At 39.4% G+C, this 12,543-nt stretch overlaps 1 protein-coding gene across 1 annotated transcript in view; it reads right to left on the reverse strand.

The window, feature by feature from the left end:
- Window positions 1-12,543, reverse strand: part of Dnajc5b (DnaJ heat shock protein family (Hsp40) member C5 beta) — an 80,702-nt gene that overhangs the window by 15,216 nt on the left and 52,943 nt on the right. The window contains exon 3 of the mRNA XM_032896805.1: window positions 1,913-2,126. Within this exon, the coding sequence (XP_032752696.1) occupies window positions 1,913-2,126 (214 nt within the window). The remainder of the gene's footprint in view (window positions 1-1,912; window positions 2,127-12,543) is intronic.

The following is a 12,543-nucleotide window of genomic DNA, read 5'->3' on the forward strand; positions in this document are numbered from 1 at the left end:
ACCCACTTACGGTCTCTTTGTTCTATGTGTGTTGTATGATTTCATCATTTTAGGAAAATTTAAAACCCCCACTTGCCTCTAAGCCTTCCCTGCGCACATTCCCCAGCCGTGGCCCTCAAAGACCTCAGCTCTTCTTCGTCTATATTTACCTACTTTCTTTGAACTGTACAACTGCCATATTGTTTTCTGAAAATTTCCTTTTCATCCCCATCTTGTTTCTTTCTCCAAAGAAATCCTCTTTTTTGAAAAAAAAAACTTACCTCTTCCTTACCATATATGCTACAGTAATATTAGTAACTATTAGTTCCAAGCAGGTAATTGTATTTTTAATGTACTTTTTGATGGTACATTGTTTCATTTATACAGAACATATTTAATGCCACTTAGGTGAGCACTATGCAACTGAGCTTTCCTACAGCAGAAAAGGAAAGTATACTTCTTTGTAAGGAACCATGCCTGTAATTCCTGTGTTGTATCTTTGCTACTGTGTGAATGAGGCTTGTCTACAGGAATTTTGATCAGTTTCTTCAGCTTCCCGAACAAGAAAATGTATTCTCATCTTTAGACAAACTACAATATCAGTTAAACATGTATGATTATCTGGACTGCAGATGTTTCTTCTCAAGGGAATAGTGTCATATCTGGAAGGCAGATTCCCATGCAACTCCACAAAAGCCCACTTTGTTGTGTGAATGCTAGTTTTCCTTCATTGACTCCATGGTCAGAATGTACCTTCTCGCCACATAGTCAAAATTCACTCAGCACCATCTCTTTCTCCCAAGTTTTCCACAAAGAAAGGTGAGTGGGTATCTAAGATAGTTAGAAGACAAGTGGGGATTTGTGATTCAGACTGTCTCTCCATGCTTAGCTATGAAAGTATATCCTCTTACCTATCAAATTCTTCAATAAACGGAGGTTAAGTGGGAAAAAACAGCAATCGAAGTTCTACTCAATATGAATCTTGCCTTTTCTAAAGAGGATGTATTTTTCTTAACTTAGTATTTACCACAACTTACATGATTGTCAACTGCCCACAAAATATATTAATGGAATACACATCTGTTCAATATGTAATATACATTACAAACACATGTGTATATTACATAAATACTATGCATATGTACTATTACATATGCATACACATACAATATACATATTGTAATATGTATAGAATTCTATATTACAATAGTATAGAACAATGTCTGTACTATATGTAAAACTATTGCTTTTATCAGAAAGAACATTAAAATTTATAAAAATATAAAACCACCACCAAATGTACATATATTATGGATTTCTAGGAAAAGAAACAGAATTACCATTACAATTCTGATTTGCTAAGTCTTTAAACATATTGTCTTTTTCTTAACCAGGTAGCTATCAATCTCTTGTCTTGTCAGAACTGCTTAATTCTCACCTTTCCCTCATTTTCTTCTCTGTCCCCACAAGGCAGGCTCCAGCTGAGCCTGTAACATAATTACCACTCATTCTCCCAGGTATTGCCTTTGCTGATGTAGCCTATGCTATAGATAGTAAAGTACATGGCTAAATTTGTCTTATAATAATTTATTAAATAGTTGTCACACTAATAAATTATTTTTGGTTTTGAGAAATGAGTCAGTTCTTAATTAGTCACCACGGGGGGAAGAAGGGAGCAGTCGGAATTAACCTGAAGCCTCATACTCAAATATTATTAATGTCTAGAAGTCTGTTAAGTCATGTTGAATTTCATAATAAATTAATGGACTAAAGGAAAATGGTCTTCAAATAACAGCTTTCAGTGGAAGTGATGTCTCATTTTATTTACAAGAGTTTAATAGAAGGAAAGTTGGTCTTTGAGATAGGGTCTAACAGGATGAATAATACCATGATTTTCCAGGAAATTGCTTTTGAGGGAAAAAAAGTGATTTACCTTTGCCCACCAGCTTGACAGCATGAAGTATGTGTTAACGTTTTCATCTCCAAATTGTTCGGCCACGTAGAGTCCCAATGATCCATACTTGTCATATATGTTTCTCTTTGAGTTGTCAGTGAGGATTGTGTGGGCATTGTTGATTTCTTTAAACTTCTCAGCAGCAGATGGATCATCTGGATTCTTGTCCGGATGGTGTCGCAGGGCTAGTTTTCTTTTACAAATTAAAAGCAAGGAGAAAAGTCTATCAAAAATTACAACAATATTTATAAAGTCAGTATTCACTTGTACATCCTTTATTTGGACACATTCAATGGATGGTACGTTTCCTAAAAATATAAGTTCTCATTAAATGGTGCCATTTGGTCCCAATGTGAAGAATTATATTGTTTCTTCCTCCACATACTCAAAGGAATTCTCACTAAGGGAATACAGGTTGTAGCTGACATATCCTACTATTGGCACATGAAGATGATTGCAGTCTTTCCCAAGACATGGAGCTATTTATGAAATCTAGTTTATACTAAAATTCCATTTAGAACCTCTAAAGCTACCTAGAATGGCAGAACTTCTTGTTACATGTTCTCAAAGTTAAAGTAGAAAAAATACTCTTAAATTTATCCTATCATGAGCAAACATTAGGGTTACTTCATAGTCCCCTGCATGTCCTTTGTGTTTCCAAACGAATTCACAATTTCATTTGCTTCCAAGTATGCATTTGACTTCTTTCCACAGGGTTCTTTCTACTTCCAATAGTTGGAATCTACAATTGTGGATATAAGGCATGCCTTCCTTCCCATGGGGAGTGTAAAGCTGATCCTGAGGGTATCAGCTGTGTTCTGTGTTGGGTGAGATGTCTTGGATTGCTCTTAAGTGTACTCAGCTATAAAAAGCAACCTGTGTAGTGGATTTCATGAGTCAGCCATGCAGCCTCCTAGCCAGTAACCATTTCTCTCACTTCCCTCAAGAAACAATTCAAATGAATAAAGCCATGTTCAAAATCGAGCCTTCACTTTCTTTTACTTAAAAAAGAAAAGTCAATTGCATGCCTCTCAGTTAAAATCCCACATTACTGTTCTCCCTTCCGAGGCCATTCTGGATGTGCATAGGCATTTACTGTACTGATTCAAACAGAATGTGTCACTACAGTGTTATAATAAAAGCCTATATGCAAAACAGAAGAGCATCATATATCTTTAAAGCCAACTTGTAAAGCTAACTGAAAAAAATCATACCTATTAAAGTACTCAATAAAATAGTTGCAATTGAAGCTAAATACACATCAAAACCATCATGACCAAGTAGCCTTCATTCCAGAGATTCAGAAATAGATTAACATATGAAAACCTGTCAATGTAATCCACCTTGTAAAGAAACTGAAAAAAAAATGATAATCTCAGATACAGAAAAAGCCTTGAACAAAATTGTGATGGTTTGTATATGCTGAACCCGGGGAGTGGCATTATTTGAAGGTGTGGCCCTGTTGAAATAGGTGTGTCACTGTGGGTGTGGGCTTCAAGACCCTTGTCCTGGATGCCTGGAAGCCAGTATGTAGAACTCTCACTCCTTCTGTACCATACCTTCCTGGATGCTGCCCTGATCCACCTTGACTATAATGAACCTCTGAACCTGTAAGCCAGCCTCAATTAAATGTTGTCCTTATAAGACTTGCCTTGGTCATGGTCTCTGTTCACAGCAGTAAACCTAACTAAGACAAAAATATAACAGCCCTTTATGATAAAAGCCGGGGAGAGCTCAGGGATAAAAGGGACATACCTAAATATAATAATGGCAGGATACAGCAAGCTGACATCCAATATTATATTAAATAGAAAAAAACTCAAAGAAATTCCACTAAAACTAGGGATAAGACTGTCCACTCTATCCAAATCTCTTCAATATAATAAGTTTAAGTTTTAGGCAGAACAATAAAAAAACTAAAGGAGATGTCAGAGATACAAATTGGAGGGGAAAAAAAATCAAAGTTTCACTATTTGCAGATGATATGATAGTATACATAATCAACCCCAGACATTCTATCAAGGAGCTCCTGCAGCTGATAAACACTCTCAGTAGCACTTCTATACACAAAGGATAAATAGGCTGAGAAAGAAACCAGAAAACAACACCTTTCAGAATAACCTCATGTAACATATCTTGCTGTAACTCTAACTAAGCAAGTGAAAAACATGTATGACACGAACTTCAAGTCTTTTGAAGAAAGAAATTGAAAATGATATCAGAAGATGGAAAGATCTCTCTTGCTCATGGATAGGCAGGATTAAACAGTGAAAATGGTCATCTTACCAAAAGCAAACTACAGATTCAGTACTTCCCCATCAAAATTCCAACACACTTCTTTATAGATCTTGAAAGAACAATACTCAACTTCATATGAAAAAACAAGAAACTCAACTAAAACTATTCTGTACCTTAAAAGAACTTCTGGAAGTATCACCATCCCCAACCGTAAGCTTCACTACAGAGTAATAGTAATAAAAACTGCATGATACTGACATAAAAATAAGCAAGTTGATCAATGGAATCAAATTAAAGAACCAGAAATAAATCCACATGCCTATGGACATTGATTTTTGACCAAAACAAAAAGCAAAAACTATACAATTAAAGAAGAAAGCATCTTCAACAAATGGTGCTGGTCTAACTGGATGTCTGCATAAGAAGATCCATATTCATCACTGCACAAAATTCAAGTCCAAGTGGATAACAAACCTCAACATAAAACCAGATACACTAAACCTGAGAGACAAGAAAGTGGAAAACGGCCTTGAGTACAGCACAGGAGACAATTTCCTACACAGAACACAAATTGTGTAAGCGCTAAGATTCAAAACTGATGAATGAGACTTCATGAAACTGAAAAGCTTCTGCAAGGCAAAGAACACCTTCAAAGAGACAACAGTGGCTGACAGATTAGGAAAAGATCTTCACCCACCCCACATATGACAGAGGGCTGATCCAAAATATATGGAGAACTTAAGAATCTAGACTTCACAAAAACAAAAACAAACAAACAAAAATCCCCAAATGATCCTACTAAAAAGTGGGGTACAGAGATAAACAGAGGATTGTCAACAGTGAAATCTGAGATGGCCAGGAAGCATTTGAAGAAATGTTCAACATCATCATGTTGTAGTCATCAGGGAACTACAAATCAAAACAACTCTGGTTCCATCTTATAACTGTCACATGGCTAAAATCAAAACAGAAGTGACAGATAATGCTATCGAGCATGGGATGTGGAGCAAAAGGAATTCTCCTCCATTACTGCTGAGACTGAAAACTTATACAGTCACTTTGGAAATCTATACAGTAGTTTTGCAAAAAAACTGGGAATAGTTCTACCTCAAGACCCAGTTATACTACTCCTGGGCATATAGTCAAATGACACTTCATCATGCCACAAGGACACTTGCTCAGCTATTCTTGTAGCAGCTTTTTGCATAATAGCCAAAAACTGGAAATGATTTAGACATCCCTCAATAGAAGAATGAATAAAGAAAATGTGGTACATTTGCACAATGTTAATTATATTTACATGTTAATTTACAGCTATTAAAAACAATGAGATAGAACAATGGATAGAACTAGAAAAAAATCATCCTGAGTAAGGTAACCTAGACCTAGATAGACAAACATGGTTTGTACTCATAGGTGGATATTAGTGTAAAGTAAAGGACAACCATTTTACAATCCCCAAACCAGAGAAACTAAGTAAAAGGGAGGGCTCAAGGGAGCACACATGAATATCACTGTGGAGAAACAGAATAGACATCTCAGGAGGTGGCAGACAGGAGGGGTCTACATGGAGTTGGGTAGAGATGGGAACACGAAGGATCAGGTGGGGGAAGGATGAAGGGTAAGAGTCCGGGGTTAAACAACTGGAATTGGGGTGGTGGTGGTGGTACATCTTTGGGACAAGCTAGAAATATAATACAATGGAAACCCCCAGAAATCAATGAGGGTGACCCTAGCTAAGACTCCTAGCAGTGGGGGATATGGAGCCTGAACTGGCCATCTCTTGTAACCAGGCAAGTCTTCCAGTGGAGATGAAGGACCTTAGAGGCTTTCACCAGTCTTAACCCACCTGCCTCAGGTCAAGGCTAGGCCAAGTTCCATTCTCCACCCACAGTTCTCGGAATGTACTGGCTGATAGTCACCTGACCCTCTGGAAAGTCCCAGATAGAGTTCAAATGCATGTCATGATCTGCCCATGCTTGCTAGCCAATAGATTTAAAGATCAATATGCTTAGCCAATAAGTTTGAACTGTAACCTTGGTGATATAACCTCTGCCCCTAAAAAGTATAAAAACTGCTTGTAATAGCCATTTGGGGTCACGTTCTAGTCACTTGATTCAAGGGACTAATTGAGGGTCAATCCCGATGCACCAGAAAATAAACCTCTTGCTTTTCCATCAATCAGTGTCTCAGCGTCTCACTTGGGGTCTTCTCAAAGTAACTTCCCCTAACTGAGGGTTGGGGGTCTTACAGAGTTATTGAATCACCAGCCCAGTCACAAAACCTTTGGCCTACAACTTGCTGGGGTAAAGGTAGAGCAGAGACTATGGGAGTGGCCAACCAATAACTGGTCCATCTTGAGACCTATGCCCAGGTGAGGGAGCCCACACCTGACACTGACTGGATGGCCAGGAACTAGAGTCTGGAAGTCCAGAGACCTTGGATAGAACTAATCACTATTGAAAAAAAAATCAATGAAATGATTCCCAATGATATTGTGCTATATTCATAATTTGGTACCTAGCCCAATTGTTATCAGAGAGGTGTCAGCGAGCAACTCTTAAAAACAGATGAAGAGACCCACAACCAAACATTAGGCAGAGCTTGGAGAATCCTATGCAAGATGAGGAGGAAAGATTGTAGAAGCCCAAGGGGTCAAGGACTCCACAAGAAAACCCACAGAATCATCTAACCTGGGTTCATATGTGGCTCAGAGAGACCGAACCACCAATCAGGGAGCCTGTATATGACCTAGGGCCTCTGCACATATATTACAGTTGTGTAGCTTGGTCTTCTTGTAGGACTTTTAACAGTGGGGAAGGAGCTGTCTTTGACAGCTTTTAGGACCCTTTCCTTCTGTTGAGTAGCCTTGTCCAACCATAAGAGGAGAGAGGATAACTAGTCTTACTGCAATGTGATATGCCATGGCTGGTTGCCATGCATGGGAGGCCTACCCTTTTTTTAAGGATAATGGAGGAGGAGTGGTGGTGGGACATGGGGCAGGGGAGAGCAGAGGGAGAGGAGAGGGACAGGGAGCAAACACCCCCCTTAGCACAAGAGAACATGTCCTTTGCTAAACCCACTTCAGGATTCTGACCTCTAAAACTGAGGACTGCACCTAGGGCATGCTGATCTTCACACTGATTTATGGTGTGCACGTGTGCATGCACCATGGTGAAGGGCAGAGGACAACTTCCGGGAGTGAGTTCTCCCCCCTCCATTATATGGATCCCAAGAATTGAACTTGTGTTGTTAGGTTTGGTGTCAAATGCTTTTACTTGCTAACCTGTCTTGTTGATGCTGAGTATGTTATTAAAGCCATGCTTGTGGTGATTTGTTACACAAGAGATAGGGAACTAATACAGTTAAAAAAAATTAAAACTGCGTGTAAAGTGTATCCTTCAAATTACTGTCAACAATCTGTCCTCAGCCAGCCGTTCCCCCATGAACTCTATATAGTAAATATTTTTATTTCAAAAAAATCACATCTATTTTATACATTAAAATTTGCCGATTAAAAAAGTGGATTTATACCTACATGCATCTAAGGATCATGGATTCTTAGGGAGTGCCACAATGCTTGAGAATGTAAATCCAGGTATAAAATCCATTCCAACACTTAACTCAGAATAAACAGAATACAGAATAACCAGAGTTTATTGGTTTAAGTTTGGTTTATCAAAAAAGTTGTGTGTGTGCGTGTGTGTGTGTGTGTGTGTGTGTGTGTGTGTGTGTGTGTGTTTTTTGCTTTCAGAGATATTTGGAGTACCTATAAGTTCTTATAGCCAACACTTCTGGTGTCATGGTTTTGGAATGCAGAATTGATGAGAAAGTCTTTGTTCCTAGCCTGAAATGCTTATCTTGTCATTTTATAATCTTTTCAGTGTTTACTATATGCAATTACTTGTAAGCTTGATATAAATATTCTTACAGCAAGTATGATAAAGCCATTACAACCCTTTTTTAGTTTTTTCCCCAATTCACCTATGAGAATGTACAGATACTGGAAGTTAAGGATCTTGCCCAGATCACACAGCTATAGTCAGAAGCAGAACTGAGACGCAACAATCAGACTCTCAGGCCATGTGCTTCAGTCTGTGTGACATGAGAGACTGCCTGAGTATTCTGAGATGAACAGTCCATCCAACGTTACCTTCAGAAGGCGAATGCAATCTGAAAGATGCCCAAGGCAAAAGTGGGCAGGTGCTTCCAGGGCCTCTTGTGATCTAGGCAGAAGTGCATGTGGTCGTGGGAGATAGAATAGAGAGAGTCTGGATATATTTTGAGAGACAGGTGATGATTTAGATGTGGAGGGTGAAAGAAAGGTGAGGGTAACAGCAAAGTCCGGGGCTTAGCAAGCAGAGTTGGTTACTGTGTTTGATAAGATAGCAAGGGACTTTCTTATACTGAGAAAGTTTTGATGGGGTCTACAGGTTCTATTTTGGATACGTGAGATGCCTATTAAAATATTAAGTGAATCTAGAGAGCTGTGAGTCCAGAATTCAGAAGGAAAATACTGTAAGAGACCCACATTTGGAAGTTCACCATAGGCGGCTGATATGTACAATCGCAAAACTACAAGAGAGTTCAAAGTGGTCCAAGAAGTCTAAAGACTGGACTTTGGGGTAGGATTTAAGAAAGCCCAGCTAACCATCAGACTGAGCACAGGAACCCCAATGGAGGAGTTAAGGAAAGGACTGAAAGAAGTTTGAAGGGGTTTGCAACCCCATAGGAAGTGCAATAATATTAACCAACCAGACCCTTTCCCCTCCCTCTCAGGTACTAAACCATCAACCAAAGAGTACACATGGAGGAACTCATGGCTCCAGCTGCATGTGTAGCAGAGGATGAACTTATCTGGCACCAATGGGAGGGGAGGACCTTGGTCCTGTGGAGGCTCCATGCCCCAGCATAGGAGAATGCTATGGTGGTGAGGCGGGAGCACCCTCATAGAAGCAGGGCAGAGGGAATAGAAGGTTTGCAGAGGGGAAACCAGGAAGGGGGATAACATTTAAAATGTAAATAAATAAAATAACCAGTAAAATAAATTAAAAAAAAAAAGAAAAGAAAAGAAAGCCCAGCCATGCAGGGTGGGCACACCTAAAGCCAAACTATTTCCAAAAACAAAAACAAAAACAAAAAAACCCCGAAAAACAAAAACAAACAAAAATCCCACTTTAAAACAAACAATAAAAAGCAAGGATCAATGAAAAAAAGGAAAAATCTAGACAGTGCAAAGTTTTAGGACTGAGGGGAAGAAGGTATTTCAGAAGAGCAGTCCCTCAAACCACTAACACAGAAAGGCTGTAAAAGCCATGGACTCAGAAAAGACGACAGACTTAATGCCCTGGAAACCCTTCACACTGATCCCAATGCATACACATGGGCTGAAGCATGCTCTGAAGGGGGGAAGTAATGATTAAAAAAGAAAAAGGAAAGGAAAGCAGAAAAACGGGAAATAGGAAAATGAAAAGTAATAACCAAAATTAAGTGTCTATGGCTGTACGTTAGGATTACAGGCAATTCTTTGCTTTATTTTTGCTTGTATATAAATACTTCTTATATGTTTTTGTCAAAGCATCTTGAAACTCTGGTGATAAAATGTCTTTTTCTGAAACATCAGGAAATTCAGGTTTTGTTGCCTTAAATGACCCATTACTATATATGTAATGTTATGATTTATAATAAGGCTAGTTATATGTTTTATATAGTTCAGAGAAGATAAAAGAAATGTTTTAGAATATATATAGTGCTCTTCGTCTCGATCCCTGAAGCATTCTTCAAGCACCTGGTCTTGTGGTGTACCCTTCCTGGAATCTCACGGCGCGGCCTTTCTCCCTGGTAGTTCTCCACATACCTGTGTTATCCAACCCAATGAAAGGACTATGACCTCTGCCCAGAAAGGAAAAATTCCCTGAAAAAATGGTTCTTGTAAGCTTTGCCTTGTTTTCAGGCTTCAGAGGAACACTCATATATCCTACCCAGACTTACGACAGAAGCCTGGCTTCCTGTCATTCGTTACCCTGTTGGATCTTTGACAGCTCACAAGGGCAGATGCACTCAGCCGTTTATCACACTCCCCTAACAATGGAATTGGCTGATTTGGAGGGCTGGAACGCCTCCATCTGTAGCAAATCCAAGTCCTGGTTGTCAGCAGTGTTTTGACTCCTCCTGGCAGACACTCTTGGCTCTGAGTTTCCTTGGCACAGATGGCAAAGCAGAGGCAGCTGCCAAAATTACACAACTGCTCAAGCAGGTGAGCTCAATGAACACCCCACCTGCTTGGGGGTTATCTACAGAGCAAGCAAGACATGAAAGGTTCTCTGGATGAGGAAGTGCTCAGACTCCATTTAAATAGAACAACCACCTGTTTGTGTTAAAGGTATCTCTTGCCATTTCTAATTTTACATGTAAAAGTGACGTGATATTCAACTAGAATGTGCGAGTTCATCTCTAAACATCTCTGTGCTTTCCAAAAGTGGCTCATATGGGAGAAAACCAGGAGGTCATAGCCAACACTCTCAGATGAGACCAACCCCTACTACCATCCGCCAGCCTCTGAGTCACCTGGGGCAGATTCTGACAGGCTCGCCCAGTTGTCCCTTCATGGGTTGGGATATCAGAGGAGAACTTTTGAGATGTACTCAACCACATACTACCAAGGCATGGTTGTGTGTCTAGCTGCCTTCCTCCTGCTAAACACATTTCTGTCTCCTTTTATTTATTATTTTATTTATTTATTCATTTATTTATTTTGATTTTTCAAGACAGGGTTTCTCTGTGGAGTACTGACTGTCCTGGAACTCTTTGTAGACCATGCTGGCCTTGAACTTAAGAGATCTAACATCTGCCTACCTCTCCCTTCCTAGTGCTGTGATCAAAGGTCCTGCACATTTCTTCCTCTGACTCAGTTTTTAAGGTTGGTTACTATTGTGAAGATATCTCCATTTCTTCCTCTGTTCAGCCATAAAACTTGTGTCCTCTCTGACTTCAGAGGAAATCTGTCTGCAGGGTGCTAAAATGAAGAGACAGCCCCACTGCGATCTCCTGTGTTAGAGATCCCTGTGGCAGAGCCAGTGCCAACCGGGCTTTTTGTTTCCTTTTGTTTTTGTTTGGCATTTTTCATCGTAGTGGTTTTTTGTTTATTTTAAATATCCTTATATTTTGTTTACTTCATTTTTGAGAGAGAGAACACATTGCATGGTGTGTGGGGGGGGAGGGATAGAACACAAAAAGGAAGTTGAGTGGGGAGGAATGAGGAGAGGATTGGGAGAGCAAACTGGGAGAAACTCAGACCCCATTTCAATAGAACCCATTCTTTCATACGCCTCTCATGGTGTGTGGAAAAATTAATTAGAAAAATATAGCCACAGTCTGTAATAAAGACAGAAAAACCCGGATCACATTAGATCCCAGAAAACAGACCTTTTTCTAGAGAATACTGCCTGCGGTGAGGAGGAGACCATGCCAGATAAGAAGGTGAGCCGCCATAGTCACAGCTCGCAGGATTAGAAACCTGCCAGCAGCATGGCCATGGGACATCTGGGGCTCCGTGTGACAGTGGGGAATCAAGGCCCCTGTGCCCTCATGGACTCGGGGGAGGCACAAGTGAAGATACAGAAAACGGTACCGTAACATTTGGGATGAGCGAGCATTCTGATTCTGTACATGCCTATATAAACCAGTCTCTATCTGTACATGTTTATGTTTTACATGTATACATATATCTCTATATATGTAATGCTGTGATTTATAATAAGGCTAGTTATATATTTAATATAGTTACATAAAGAAAAACTTTTGGAAATAGTGTATTTCTGCCTATTATAACTTTTGTAGGATCTAAGAAAAAATTCTGTATATGCTGTATGTGAATCTTTCATTTTTTTAATACATTTCCCTTTATTGCATTGTTACTTGCTGGTATCTACTGGGGAATACTATTGTTTATTTTAAAGTCTCTCCTCTGGATATTTAGAGTCCATTATATCCTGTTGGTTAACTTAGTCATCCCTCTGCACCCGAAGAAGCAAATTCTTTCACATAGCTCTGTAAAGGTTTTGATCTAGAGTGGTGGAGTGGTGACAGGCAAGTCTGAGTTCCCAGCTCAGCGTATAGCACAGTGAACAAAAAGTTCTGGGCATAACTGTGACAGACACAGCTTGACAACTTATAGACACAGATATTCACATAAGTTGCCAAGACTTTCTGTGCAAATTCTCAATCTTGGTTTTCATCTTTTTAATCATATTTGTCTTAAAATCTTTATCCGATAATTCTAACAACTCAAGTTCCCATTGTTCTGTGACCTCATGTCTAACCCAGCTATCTTGGCTTTCATGATCTCTGTGTGATTAATATTGTATTTTCAA

Source organism: Rattus rattus, chromosome 3 (genome assembly GCF_011064425.1).
Source record: "Rattus rattus isolate New Zealand chromosome 3, Rrattus_CSIRO_v1, whole genome shotgun sequence".
NCBI lineage: Eukaryota > Metazoa > Chordata > Mammalia > Rodentia > Muridae > Rattus > Rattus rattus.